We start from the raw sequence: 14,379 nt of genomic DNA, 5'->3' as shown, positions 1-14,379 counted from the left end.
TCTCTTCTTCTTCATCCTTGCTTTTTCCTTGACATTTGAATCTTCTCTTTCTTTTCTCTTCTCCCTGCTGTGTACCCCTCACTTTTTTATTTGAATCTTTGCCATTGACTCTTTCTACAGATCAGTTTACCTTAATTGTTTTTCACTTGTTTGTTTTTAAGAGGATTTTGCACCAAATACTATGGAGGATCAGGCTCGGGAACATATACGACAAAACTTGGAAAACTTCATTAGACTGGAATTCCCAGGTAATTTGGTAGTTCAAGCTTTATATTTATACTTTTTTACAATTTATATTTATACTTTGTTGAGTTCATACTTGAGTGTTTTCCAATAAAACTTATCATAGTGTCATAATAAACATTTTAGTATTGAACATCTGTGTTGTTGCTTAGCACTACTATATATCATTACATTAATTTCTGTTATTTTCCATTACAATAGCCATTAACTAGTGCAGCTTAGTATCTCAGTCTTGTCTATCACGCCCTGGACTCCCTTCCTGTTAACACAAATTTTATTTGTTTGAACAAAAAAGACAACTATGTCAGTTGTTATTTATTTTTTATTAAAGAAAAACAAGGCCACACAGGTTTTGTTTTAAGCCTTCTTGGACTGAGTCCTAAATGTAACAGTAGCAAGGAACAATGGCAAGCGAAGGAGAAAACCAAAGTAATAGTAGAACATTTTTATGATAGGTGGTTTAGCTGCATTCATTAACTAGGCTTTTTATTTATACAACAACAATAAGCTATTTATAGTCTTTAAGAACCCTCTTAGGATTCCTAATCCAAAGGCTTAAAAACAATATTTTAGTTTATGAACGTGTTTCCATTTGTTTCAGTACTTCTTTGATTTTATATTTTTTTATATTTTGATTACTAAGACATGGAAAAGATGGTAGTACCTCAAAGACTGTGTATATCTATCTATCTATATGCACTTACATACATATATACATATTAGTCTGTGTATAAATATATATTAAAATTTTGTACAGAGTCAGGAGAGTGATCCATATTGTCCTACCAAAAGTTACTGATTTTGAAATATTTTAAAATTCTGACCTGTCCTCAGACCGTAGGTGCTTGAAACTCTTCTTTTGTTTCTGAATTTTTATTTTTTTTTTGGATTCGTACCACCATTCAGTTCATAGTCTTTAAAAATTCACAGAATAAATTATTTTTTTGCTGGAGCCTAGTATGTTGACAGACGGGTCCCTTATTATGAAGTTTTCTTACAGAGAGCAATCTTGCATATTTTAGTAAGATTTCAGCCTATGCCTGCATGCTGATCATGTAACTACAGGGTCACCTAATTTTTCTCTGAATCTCAGACTTCTCTTTTGAACCAATAAAAGCAGATATTTTTTTTCCAGGCTGATAGGAAATAAATTTTGAAGTACCATAGAAAAACAGTGTAGTAAAACATATTAAAAAGCATACAGTGGTTTGAAGGCTATTTATAGTTTGAGATTCTGTGTCAATGTGATTACAATCCATCACATCTTTTACAGGAACAAAGCTGAATTTGTTTGGTTCCTCAAAAAATGGCTTTGGCTTCAAGCAAAGTGACCTTGATATCTGTATGACGATGGATGGGCTGGAAACAGCTGAGGTAGCTAGACAAGATTTTGTTGTTTTTCTAATAAATGCATGACTTTATTTATGTTGTACATATATTGTAGCAAATTTATCATTTTGTGAAAGCTTTCCAGATTAGAATAAAACACTAGTAGGTAGCACAAAAGTAAATTTTTTTTTTTTTTTGTATTGGTCTAGGCATGAGTTCAAGGAACTTCTCTTGGTAGTCAATTTTCTGAATTATGCACTAGCATAACTTTGCTGTGCAAATAAATAACACACTTTGTAGCACGAACAACTAGAAGTGGCAGACAATGGAAAAGAACATAAATCTCCTTTCATGCCTAATAAAAATTTTAAAGAAGTGTGTGTTGGGATACTGTCTAGTGTTGGGATACGAAACTGAATTGTCATTTAAGCTCATTTAAACTTAAGCAACTTTATTCTTAAGCAGCTTAGAGCTTAAATAGCAAGTAATAAAAGGCTCATCTGAAATACTTGTAGCAGATATTTCAGTTTTCACTTTTTTTTTTTATGTCTTAGGGACTTGATTGCATCAGAATCATTGAAGATTTAGCAAAAGTTCTCAAGAAACAGTCAGGTAACTCTTGAATATTAAAATAAGTGGTTCTGTTTGTGACTTCGACTGTTGTGATAAAGTTCTGCAGCACTGTAGATGGAAAATCATTAATAAAAAACTGTACTGATGGAACTTAATATTAGAGTAAGAGTACACATTGTAGATATTTGGATTTATTTGCACATGCAGGTTTTAAGGTTACGGTGTTTTAAAACTGCATCTGAATAGGACAGATGTTAGATTCATAACTTAAATGCATAAGAACAAGCTTTAAGTTTGAGACTTCAAGCTAGTAGTTATGTCGTATGTTCAGTGCCTAAGAAGGTAATGGTAAAAGGTAGTCTAATACAAGCTTACACTAGATGTTCTGCTCAATCTACAAGAAAATACTCTTTTGTTTTGCTTGTTTTAGTTTATCTTAAACGACTTTTATTAGTGGAGTAAACTGTAACTCTGATCTCTTTAAGTTTATTTTTGTTATTTTGACTGATCTTTGTTTGATTGGGGAGCATTCATGTATTTGTATAATGTATTTAGTATATTTGTAGTGTTTAACAAATGCCTAAAGTCAGTGTTAAAATATAAGTAATACAAATTCTGGTATCAACTAAGATTTTATTTTGTAGCATTCTTACTATGGGCTTAGTTGTAAAGCATTCTATACTGTTAATGACTGTATTGCAACCATGTAGTAATTAAACATTTCCTCCTAGGTCTCAGAAATGTCTTGCCTATAACAACAGCTAAAGTCCCAATTGTCAAATTTTTCCATGTCAGAAGTGGTCTTGAAGTAGACATCAGTTTATATAACACTCTGGTAAGGTTATCTGCTTTTCAACAGAAAAATGTGGGACTACTTCTTGAGGATGAAATGATAGCTTTCTTGAGGTTCAGTAGTCAAATGTTTCCAGTTACCTGTTTCTGTTTTATATTGCGAAGCCAAGGGATTTTTTGTTTTGGTTTGGTTTAACTGAGTGCAGTCAATGGACATCTACATGTATAAGACAATATATTAGTTGCTCAGTAAGAATAAGCAGTAGAGTTCTAGGTGTTTAATTCTTTCCGTAAATCAGAAAGACAAATAAATGCAACTTCAGCTTTCCCATCCCTCACTTCCCATCACAGCTCTTGTGTAACATTTGAGACGTGGGACAGTGATTTAGAATCCAGATTCAGAAAAAAAGACCTTGGCTGGATATTTTACACAAGTCTGGTTTATTTCAATGTCTCTGTAGTTAAGTAGCCAGTTCCTTGCAGCATCAAAGAAAAGTAAGTTTTAGAGTGAAGCATTAAACTTTATGAAGCTTCTGTTTGAGCCCAAGGGGAATCTTGAGGAAGATACCTCAACCAATAAGTAAGTCTGAAACTCTGTTCTAGAAGTTACACGTTCAGATGGGTCAGTTGATGGCTCTCACATTCTGAAATGAAATCTTTTCATACATGATCTTACTTTTTACCAAAAATTTGGAAAATGGAGTAGTAGATGAATTCTTCCCTTTCTGAAATCCTGTTCTGTGAATGCTGCTTTATACCACTTCTGAGCAGATGAAGGTTGTTTGTCAGCTTTTTAACAGAGCAGGTGATAACCTCATGGTCGTATGCTTCCTTTCTCAGTAAACACTTTACTACACAGGGCTTCACCTGTGTTTGTTGAGCACACTACTCTGAAGACTTCTTGTGCACAAACTCATTACTATTTTTAAATAAATTAGAATGGAAGAAGTATGCATGTATACATGTACTCGGTCTACAGTGCTCGGAATCATTCGTTGACTTTTACTCTCTTGACTTAAAAAAAAAAAAAAAAAAAAAGTGTTCTCAGCTTATTCTCTCATTTCTTCAGAGCTTCTGTATTTTGTACGTGACTTTCTTATTTTCATAGGCCTTGCATAATACAAGACTCCTGTCATCATATTCAGCCATTGATCCTCGAGTAAAATTTTTGTGCTACACAATGAAAGTCTTTACAAAGGTGAGTTTGTTTCTGACATTCTAGAAGCAGTAATGCTTGCAGCAAGAGATGATAACCACAAAAGATGTAATTTGTTTCTTTTTTTCTAGATGTGTGACATAGGAGACGCATCTCGAGGTAGCCTTTCTTCTTACGCTTATACTCTTATGGTGCTTTATTTTCTTCAACAGAGAAATCCACCTGTCATCCCTGTTCTTCAAGAGGTACAGTATATCAAAAGAAATGAGTATCTGTACACAGTATTGACCAGAAGAATGTCAGTGATGAATCTTAAAGGGCTCTTCTAATGAGTTTAATACTGTCTTTTCAGATCTACAAAGAACCAAAAAAGCCTGAAATTTTAGTTGATGGTTGGAACGTTTATTTCTTTGATAAGATAGAAGAGTTGGTGAGTAAATCAGAAAAGTGAATTCGAAATGGTGCTACCTGTAGCTCTGCAAATCAAAAATAATTCAATTTAAGAAACATTATCCTCAAATGTGGTGGTTGAATAAAGAAACGTAACTGGAGTAGCTATTCCTTTGAAAATCCCAGTGTGAAGCTTTAGGAATATAGTCGATTGTATTCAACTCAGTAATGCAAGCATCTGTACAACAGCAAAAACACCAAAAAAAACAAACCTGCATAATCTGCAAAAAAGAGATTTAAAAGAAATTACTTTAAGGTGTTAATCGTGATTAGTTGTTGGATGTGCCATATTACTGGGTAGAGAATTCCTTCAAGTATAAGCTACATATACAGGCAATAGTTGGTTAAATCTGTTGAATAGTTTTGTATTAAGTGAGCACTTGAAGTGAATTAATAATTCTTTCGGAAAACAGGCAAAATTTAATGTTAGAAATATTATTAATTCTCCACTTTAATCATTAATGTTTAAAAAATACACCACTTTAAAATCAATATTCGTCTATTAATACCAATTGTGAAGGGAAGTACTCTGGAGTAACTGAATCATGTTTCTTTATAGAATAAAGCTTGCCTTGTTGGAGTTCCAAGTTACAATGTTATTCTGCCTAATGTAAGTATTTAAAATTAAAATATTTTTGTCGTTTTCAGCCAGATGTTTGGCCTGACTTTGGCAAAAACACTGAATCTGTTGGGCAACTGTGGCTGGGACTTCTCCGTTTTTACACTGAAGAATTTGATTTTAAAGAACATGTCATCTGCATTAGGAGAAAGAATCTACTTACAACTTTCAAGAAGCAGTGGACCTCCAAATACATTGTAATTGAAGGTAAAAGCACATAATGTACGCATGTGGAATTGCTTTCATGCCCACATGAAAAAAATGATCTTTTCACATGGCTTTCTTATTTTTCTGTGACTAGATTTCAAGTTGCTATTTCTTCATGTTTTAAAGTCTGTATAAAAATTCCCATTGAGTTTCACTATTGCTAAAAGTTCTTTTTTTTCTCTACCTGCAAAGAAGCTACAAAGCAGACTTCATACCTGGAGATTTTCTCACTGACACTAATTTTTGCAGAGTCCATATTTGAACAACTGATTTAATGCTATGTATGTATTACACTGCTAATACCAAGGTCTCAATCAAGAAAATACAGTGATCCATTTCAGAAGTGTTTCCTAAGCCATTTTCTGACCCGTGTGACTTTCATGACTTACAACTTACTCTTTCATAGTATTGTAGAATATCCCAAGTTGGAAGAGGCCCACAAGGATCAAGTCCAATTCATGGCTCCACACAGGATCACCCCAAAATCAAACCATATGTCTGACAGTATCCAAACGCTTCTTGAACTTTGGCAGGCTTGGTGCCATGACTACTTTACTGGGCAGTCTGTCCCACTGCCCAACCCCCCTCTGGGTGCAGAACCTTTCCCTATCCCCAGCCTGACCCTCCCCTGTCCCAGCTCCATGCCGTCCCCTTGGGTCCTGTCGCTGTCCCCAGAGAGCAGAGCTCAGCACCTGCCCCTCCGCTCCCCTCGTGAGGGAGCTGCAGGCCGCCATGAGGCCTCCCCTCAGCCTGCTCTGCTCGGGGCTGGTCAAACCAAGGGCCTCAGCTGCGCCTCATATGTCATCTCCTCTAGGTCCTTCACCATCTTTGTTGCCCTTCTTTGGGCACTCTCTAATAGTTTTTTGTCCTCTTGTATTGTGCACCCAAAATTGGGTGCATTACTTGAGGTGAGACTGCACCAGTGTAGAGCAGAGCAGGACAATCACTTTCCTTGACTGTCTAGCTATACCATGCTTAATGCACTCCAGAATACTCAAGTCACTTTAGAGATGGACTGCAGTAATCCTGTGTCCGTGGAGTTTTTCTATAAGTTTGAAAACATTTTAATTTCAGTGTATTAATTGAGCATTGTGAAATAGCTGCCTTGGCTTATCCATGTGTTATACATGTCTTGCTGATCTTACCCTGGACTTCAATAATGTCTATAATGCTTTTTATGCAGACCCTTTTGATTTGAATCACAATCTTGGAGCTGGATTATCAAGAAAAAGTAAGTTTCCTGTTGACAAATTTGTGTACAAAGTGACAATCTTGTCTTAAATCTTATTTTCCAGGCTTGCTTGGTGTTTCATAATGTTTTCTCTTTTTTGTTTCCCTAGTGACAAATTTTATAATGAAGGCTTTTATCAATGGCAGAAGGGTATTTGGTACTCCTGTAAAAATATTTCCTAAAGAGTATCAATCAAAAATGGTAAGCTGCTTCTAAGAGAAGTATGTACATGCTCTTGGATGTATAACTTATCACTTGTGGGAACATGGTTACAGTCTCCTTATGTTCTCTCCTAAATTTCAACAGTTCTCTAATAAATCTGTATAGTCATTATTAAATACTGCTTTCATGTCATATAAAATGTGGATGCATGCAGAATACTGATAAACTGAGATATTCACTGTGCAGATTTTTCAGTATTTTAGTCTCTATCAAAAACAGCTTACCATTCTTTAAGACTGTGTTTTTAAAAAGAACTTGCAGACTTGGTAGTTGGCAAGCTGCCTGTGAAGAAGAGGCAGCAGTGGACAGTTAATCTCATCAGGTTTCTCAGGAGTTCAGCTACACACAAAAGGTTTATACTTTTTCAGAAATCCTACTGTAGTTCAAAATTTGTTTATCTGTTTTGATTGCCAAGTGTTTCGATTTGCAATTTAAATGCATCTTTTTTTCTTTTCTTTGTTTTCAGGAGTACTTCTTTGATCCAGAAGTACTCACAGAAGGAGAATTAGCACCAAATGACAGATGCTGCAGAATTTGTGGTAAAATTGGCCACTTCATGAAAGATTGTCCCTTGAGAAGAAAGTGAGTATAGTTCTGGGATCCGTGTGCAACGTTTCCTTAGGTTTGTTTAGAAGGAAGATTAGAATAGAATCTTCCTTCTAAAAATTAGAATTTTTAGAAAATTAGAATTTGTGCAAGCTAAAGCTGCACAAATGCAGCTATATTCTGTACAGCATTAGAGCAAAAGTCAACGCATCTGTCCAGACACTGCAAATAGGAGGTGCTGTTTATGGAAGGCACACTAGTTGGCTGTTTTCTGGAATCTCTTCTCTTTCATACCACCATCATTCCAGTTGCTGAATAAGAGATGATCAAGCATGCACCTGCTCTGGTGGTAGTCATTTGTGGACTGGAGTTATTTACAATTTTATCTTTTTAAGTTGTTCTTCTGAACCTGATTCTCCTGTTTACCTTCTTTGGTAACTAGTTCCAGAAGTATGCTAAATGCTGTGTAAACTAGTACTTTCTTTTACCTCTTTTAAACCAAACTCAGTTTCATGAACATTTCATAGGCATAGCGTTGTAGGATTTAGTCAGTAATGATACGACCTTCATGAGTTTGTAAGCCATGATTGTGCTTCTTTCCTTCTAGCTTCTTTCCAAGTTTGTGCCTTGGCCTTTTTTAATATTTCCTCTTTAGACAGTTGCTCCTTTCAGTTTAGCTGCCTTTCCCTGTGCCTTCTTTATCTCCACTACTTCCTTCTTAAAGGATTGAGACCAGATCAACATGCAGTACTCAGATGTTGGCACATCATGGTTTTACGTAGAAAAAAAAAAATGTATATATGATGATAAACATTAACCTTTTTGGCCAATACTGTTTGTCAGTTAGTTGTTATGGTTTTTTTTTGAGATTTCTTTAAATTTTTTTCCAAGATGTCTTTTCTTAGTTCTAATTGCCAGTTCCAAGTTCAACATTGTATGGACATGATTTAGAGCTTGTATAACCGGATGCATTATTCACAGTTTATCTATGTTGACGCTTGTCTGCTATCATTTTGACGACTCATTCAGTTTCTTCCAGTTGCTTGCCCTTAGTGCTGCATCTGTGTGAACAAAGGAGCTTATTGTCATCTTCAGGCTCGGAATATTGCTCCTTCTCCAGGTCATAGATAAAAAGATAAATAAACCCAGTAATGATACCTGTGTCCTTGCTAATAGGCAACACTGTAAGTCACTTTGAACATTAGAATCTTCTCCCAGATTTTTAGAGATACTGTGAATGTACACAGTTTGGGAAGGAAGGAAGCTAGGCCTCTGATAAAATTGTACAAGAATGATATCCTATTTTTATCTGTTAGCATTTTGCTTGGTGTTTCTTTTCTTCCACTGTCTTTACACCTACAGCACACAGATCTTCCTACAGACATTTTTATGTTTTTGAGATACAATTATTAGTTTTTCACCTGTATTGTAATATAATTGCAAAGTTAAATCATTAAATGCATTTTATATCAGTATAGGACTGTTTGTTGGGAGAGTCAAAGGAATTAACTTTATTTGACCATCTGAGGAAATACATGAAATACATTTACTGTGCGTATGCGATGCTTGTGGGTTTTTTTCTTCCATGTATGTATAGTATAAGGTGTATGAACTCTGTAGCCTTTTCCTCTTGTAGAGTAAGGCGGCAACGTGATTATGAAGATAGCAAAAATCAGAGGTACCCAGAAAACAAAGAGAAAAGAAGCAGAGAGGACAAAGAAACCCAGAACAAAACAACAGAAAAAGAAAGCTCAGTGAAAGAGGGAAAGTTGCATCCATTTACACCTCCGAAGAGCAAACCAACAAGGGGGATAGTTGAAACTGGAAGAGAAAAGAGTCCCAGGCAATCAGCAGAGAAGTGGAAGCGTCTGGAAGACAGAGAGTTAAGAGAAAAACGTTGTTTCATCTGTGGAAGAGAAGGTCATATCAAAAAGGAGTGTCCACAGTATAAAGCAGCTGCAGGTATGAAGCTGATCAACCTGAGTAGCTTAGGCAGAATTTACTGTTTGGGAATTTTTAATGGTGTTGACTAATAGGTAAAGGTTTTTGGTTTGAATTGCATCACATGAATGCTGTCTCATGTTTTAAAAATGTAGTCACACTTGGTCAGTTTTCCCTTCCTCATGTACCTTTCAAAACTCTGCCATATCCTCAGATGTGACATAGTTTCTCTTAGCAGGTAAGATGGAAGTAAAAAAAAAAAAAAAAAAAGAGTAGAGTGTTATGTTGAAATTGCTTTCATTGTCCTCTCTACATAAGAGTTTGCTAACATTTCAAATTACAGCTTCTATTTTGGTGCACTGAAATAGCAGTAAAAGCTAGCTTATAGCTCTTCCCAACATCTTCCCATACACAAAATATTTAGTGACCACAATGTCACTAAATAAAATAAATTGCTCAGATAAAATACTGTGAATGAAATAAAATAAAGTGTTCCTCCTTAATTGATCATTTTTCCTGGAGTCAAATTGTAACTTCGAGCTTAAAAAAAAAAAAATTACAAAAGGGCCCCACGCCTAGATCTTTACTGACAGACTTGAACAAAACAATGAACTGCTAAGCAGTATCTAAGTCATCCTTCAGATTAGACAGATCTCTCATCATCTGTGTTGTAAATGAAAATCACTCTGTAATAAAAATGAATTTCTTTAAGATGATGAATGGTACTTTCAGCTAGCTCCCAAAGGAACACAGCATTACAGTTTTCCCTTAAGTAAACCTAAGAGCATTTAAATTCATACTATAGAAAAAGTGCTCTACAGATTGTTCAGTACTTGACATTTTAAAGTAAAAATCAGGAATCTGTTGCATAAACATCATTTCAAACCAGCTTTTCTCTCTTAGCAAAAATGTTCTTTCTAGCTCAGGTAAGGAGACTCTTAATCAGATGTATTTAGCAGAAGAGGGCATAAGACTGTGCTACCAAAATACTGGAAGTGGTAGGAAAATGGTTGCAAATATATTGAGAACTTTCAGAGTATTTGGAAGTATTCTTAATTTGATAAACCACTAGAAGAAATAGGAGGACAAAAAAGATGTTTATAAAGTAAGGCCATCCAGCTTCTGATGTTTTGAAGGTGCATGTCAAATTTAAATTTAACTTTTGAGTTTCTTTATCTTTGAGCATATCTTGCCACCATTTCATTTGCCGTCATGCTGAGTTTTGCTGTGGTGAAAATGAGTATGTCTGACTGTTTTGTAGTCACTGATGGGAATGATGGGTGTTTTGGGAATTACTATATTTGAATTTGAAGAGGGGGAAAATTGGTCTAGGTTGTGCTTTTGTTTTTTGCTTGCTTAGTGCCTGAAGTGTTCTCTGTAGTTGAGTAGAAGACTACGAAGGAGTGTACCCAGGAGATCTAATTTTTGTTCCTTGCTGTGCTACAAACATTCTATGGGACTTTGGACAGTTCTCTTAACCCCATGTCTTCATTTGTTCTCTGAAGATCCCAGTATTCCTCTGTAGATTTCGGAGAAGATTCCTTAGATGCTTATCTATAGATGCATCTCACTTCATTGTGCCCACTTTCCATATTATAAAATGGAGGAAAACAGCAATGGCATGTGTTTTCTGTGCTATGAAAGTAGATTGCAAGTATCTTTGTATTTTTTTTTTATGTTATGATACCTGAGATGGAAACTAGTTTCAGATCAGTAAATCTTGGTTATGTCATGACCTTTTCAGGAGGATCAAAGCTAGAAGCGTTGTGTGGATCCCCTTCTTTACCAACTGTTGCCAAACATGGTGGTCGATTAAATCAGGTAAATGCTATATGTTCCTTTTCCTGGATCTTTTTCTCTTTAAATATTTTTTGTATGCAAAGTAACTAAAAATAGCTTTACTTAAGCTTTCAAGGAGAACCTTTGGGGGCGGGGGGTTATTGTTATAATTCAGTTTTGTTCATTCATCAATATATATGTGTTATTTATAGGGAATGCTTATACATGAAGAAAAAAAGAAACAAAAAGGAAAAGTATTTTTGAGTCCCCAGTCAGGTTTGTATGTCTTAATTTCAATTCGGAACTTCTGTGCAAAGGCATGCATTTTTAACTTGCTTTCTCCATCAGTCCTAACGGGAACTCTGCCCAATTTGCTGAACACAGCAGTAGTCTGGACAGGATGCTAGATAATTCTGAAATGAAAACAGTTGTGTTTTTTTTTAATCTGGAAATGTGCTTTTTTTTTTTCAGTTGTGTTTTGGGAGCAGAACATATAAGGCATGTTAATTCTGTCAGCCATTTGTTCTTTATTTAACTCTGATAGATTTATCTTGCAGAAGGATATGGTGTTTTTATCAATCTTTCTCTTCTCTCCCTCTGTTTTGGCATACACGGGGTTCTGTGTTTCTCTTCAGGGACGACATGTGGAGCACTTTCTTGTGAGGCTTCCTCAGAGTAATCGTCTAGAATTCCATATGATCAGCTAACTTAGGAGAGACTATGAAAGCACATCCTTTGTCTGAGCTGCCAAAATGCAAGAAAGTTAAAATTACACTTACAAGTAGCAGTCAGATGATGACATAAAGGCCTTTATGTACTCTCTCTGGATCAGAGATGTTTTGTGCATTGTGTTAGATGCATGGTTGCCACTGCAGCTTCCTTTCAGTAATTTCACACACTTAACTTATTAACTGGTACAATGAAGATTTTAAAAGCAACTGCACTTTTTTTTTTTTTTATTACTTTGAGTTTTGAGTGCAACTGCAAACCATTTAGAAGCTCCCCCTTCCTCCCCCCCCCTCGAAATATATAAATATATATAAGTCTCTTCTGAGACACCTGAAGGGGGATTTGAGTAGTCTTCAAAAACTTCTGAAGACTAAACTGCTATTAAGTACCTCATTAGAGTCTCAGTTTTTTGTGGGGTGGGGATAGTACTTCCTGTTTGCATTGCACAACTCTTTCAAATCAAAGTTTGGGCATTTAAAGCACAAAGCGATTTGTCATTAGCTGTTTAGTTGGAAAAAAAAATAGTCTTCCTTGTTTATATTTTAGTATTTCCTACTGTGCTTCAGCAGCTGATGTTATAAAGTTGATCTGTGTGTGACTTCATTGTAGTTTGACTTAACAGTATTTTCCTCCTGTCTGGTTGTTTCATTTGCTTTACGTCTGTGTTTTTTTCTTTTTAATATTATTTGAAACCTTTAAATCTTTAAAGTGTGATGCTTTTTTTCCCCCCCCAATCTCAGGCAGCCTTTCCAATAAATACATGACTCAGGGAAAAGCCTCACAGAAGAGGACCCAACAAGAATCATGAGGGATATGAAGCACTGTTAAATTGCAATACAGGCCCTTCATTCACTTAAAAACTTACTTTGGCTAAAGCATCTGGATTCACAGGACAGCAGCATAAACAATCTTCAACTTTAAATACCCATGTTTCTTTAAATTTAATACAAATTGCTAGGAAAAGAAACTGGATTTCTGGTCTCATACCATGGACCCCTGCTCTTAAATAGGTTGTTTCAGCATTTTAATAGAAAGCCACCACATTTTGTATTTGTTTACTAGGTAAATCATATAGATAAGGGCAGGTATTAAAAATGGACCAAGGTTTTGTCATTCAGCCTGACCATTTTAAAATGCACTAAAATTGTGTGCAAGCCAAATATGTATTTTCTTCAAAAACTAATTTTTGAAAGAGCAAATATTTATAAATGTTGATTGTTTACTGAATCCTTGTGTAAAATTGTATGAAATGTTTGTAGACTGCTACAGCTGTGTTTGCAAACAGGTTTTTGTGGTGTTTTCTTTTCCCCCATGTAGAGAACTGAAAACATGGACACTAGCAAACATACGTAAAAGTCTCTGCAGATAAGCAGTGCCATTAAGGGTTTTGTTTTGTTTTGTTTTCCCTTCTGTGATTTTATGGGAATTCATTTGCTGCTGTGCTTGTGTACAAGAGGGGAAAAAGAAGAAAAAAAAAAAAAAAGGACTATGAAACAGGTCAGTCCTGTTTGATGCTGCTAAGAATCTTTTTCATGACCTTGGGGATACAGACATAACTGCTTTATGTAACAGAGAAATGATATATGGCAACTGGGGAAAACACGTCCATTTTCATAAAATGTGAATGGAATCCTTGGACCAGCCAAGAATTTAAGTAGTATTATCAACTTGAGCTTTACTTGAAGTCCTTCCAGAGCTGGTAATGTACTCTCTATCTTGTTCAGGAGATAATTAGTTACGTCGTAAAACTGAAACCACTGTTATTTATGACTTTTAAATAAATTTTAAAAAAAAACAAAATTCAGACTTAAGTTTCTATATTTCTTCTTAGGTTGTAGTTTTCAGTATTCCTTTGATTAAATGTAAGGTTAATGATTAACTTGTTAGAATAATCTGGTTTTTGAAATATCATGTTTAAATCTTTTTTCCCTACCTATCTATTTTTAAGTAAAGGTGAAAGCTAGAACTTTGACTTCAAGGAGCTGAGATCCTATTTTGATTTTCATCCATCTGTAACCTGCTATTTATAAACTTCTATATTTGGAGCTTTTAAAAAAAAATCTTTTTCTTGACATATTTTCAGTCTTAGCCAGCAACAAAGAATAGTTTTTGTTTTTTTTCTGTAATTTATGTCTTCATTTAAATTAAGCCATTTTTCCCCCTTAAAAAATGTTTTTTTTCTGTAGTTTTTCACTCATACCCCAACAAGTAGAAAGGCTGACATGCCTCTTGTGTGGTTTTAGTACTCTGTTGCAACTTCATTTTTTGCTGATGAGAATTACCTGTATAAACCTCCAAGAGGCTAAGACAGAATCTCACTAATATAAGGTATTTTTTAAATGAAATAAATCATATTTATACATACTCACCCTCTTCCCATTGTGATATTTTGTAGTTTAACAGTAAAACGTAAAAAAATGTGAGATTCTAAACTCACGTCCAATTGCAGACTTGTTCTGTAGATTACCAGTCTTGCCACCTTGAAGCTGCTGCTTCTTTACACAACTACTAAGTCTGTATAGATGCCAATGGCTTAGCCCTAGAATAAAATTTCTAAAGTTG

The 14,379-nt window shown here is 35.1% G+C and overlaps 1 protein-coding gene across 2 annotated transcripts in view; it reads left to right on the top strand.

The window, feature by feature from the left end:
* TUT7 (terminal uridylyl transferase 7) overlaps positions 1–13,247 on the top strand; it is a 33,271-nt gene extending 20,024 nt beyond the window's left edge. The window contains exons 15-29 of one of the 2 annotated variants that reach the window (XM_032205750.1): positions 162–248; positions 1,517–1,617; positions 2,127–2,184; positions 2,877–2,980; positions 4,046–4,135; positions 4,225–4,338; positions 4,446–4,523; positions 5,192–5,369; positions 6,553–6,600; positions 6,710–6,801; positions 7,289–7,404; positions 9,005–9,330; positions 11,054–11,130; positions 11,301–11,364; positions 12,558–13,247. In XM_032205750.1, coding sequence (XP_032061641.1) covers positions 162–248; positions 1,517–1,617; positions 2,127–2,184; positions 2,877–2,980; positions 4,046–4,135; positions 4,225–4,338; positions 4,446–4,523; positions 5,192–5,369; positions 6,553–6,600; positions 6,710–6,801; positions 7,289–7,404; positions 9,005–9,330; positions 11,054–11,130; positions 11,301–11,364; positions 12,558–12,625 — 1,601 coding nt within the window. In that variant the 3' untranslated portion in view covers positions 12,626–13,247. Of the gene's footprint in view, positions 1–161; positions 249–1,516; positions 1,618–2,126; positions 2,185–2,876; positions 2,981–4,045; positions 4,136–4,224; positions 4,339–4,445; positions 4,524–5,191; positions 5,370–6,552; positions 6,601–6,709; positions 6,802–7,288; positions 7,405–9,004; positions 9,331–11,053; positions 11,131–11,300 lie in introns of both variants that reach the window. The other variant, XM_032205748.1, reaches the window with a different exon arrangement.
* Positions 13,248–14,379: the final 1,132 nt, after the last annotated feature.

This window comes from Aythya fuligula, chromosome Z (assembly GCF_009819795.1).
Source record: "Aythya fuligula isolate bAytFul2 chromosome Z, bAytFul2.pri, whole genome shotgun sequence".
Taxonomy (NCBI): domain Eukaryota; kingdom Metazoa; phylum Chordata; class Aves; order Anseriformes; family Anatidae; genus Aythya; species Aythya fuligula.
Note: the sequence above shows the minus strand (reverse complement) of the source record. Positions and strands in the feature narration are given on the sequence as shown.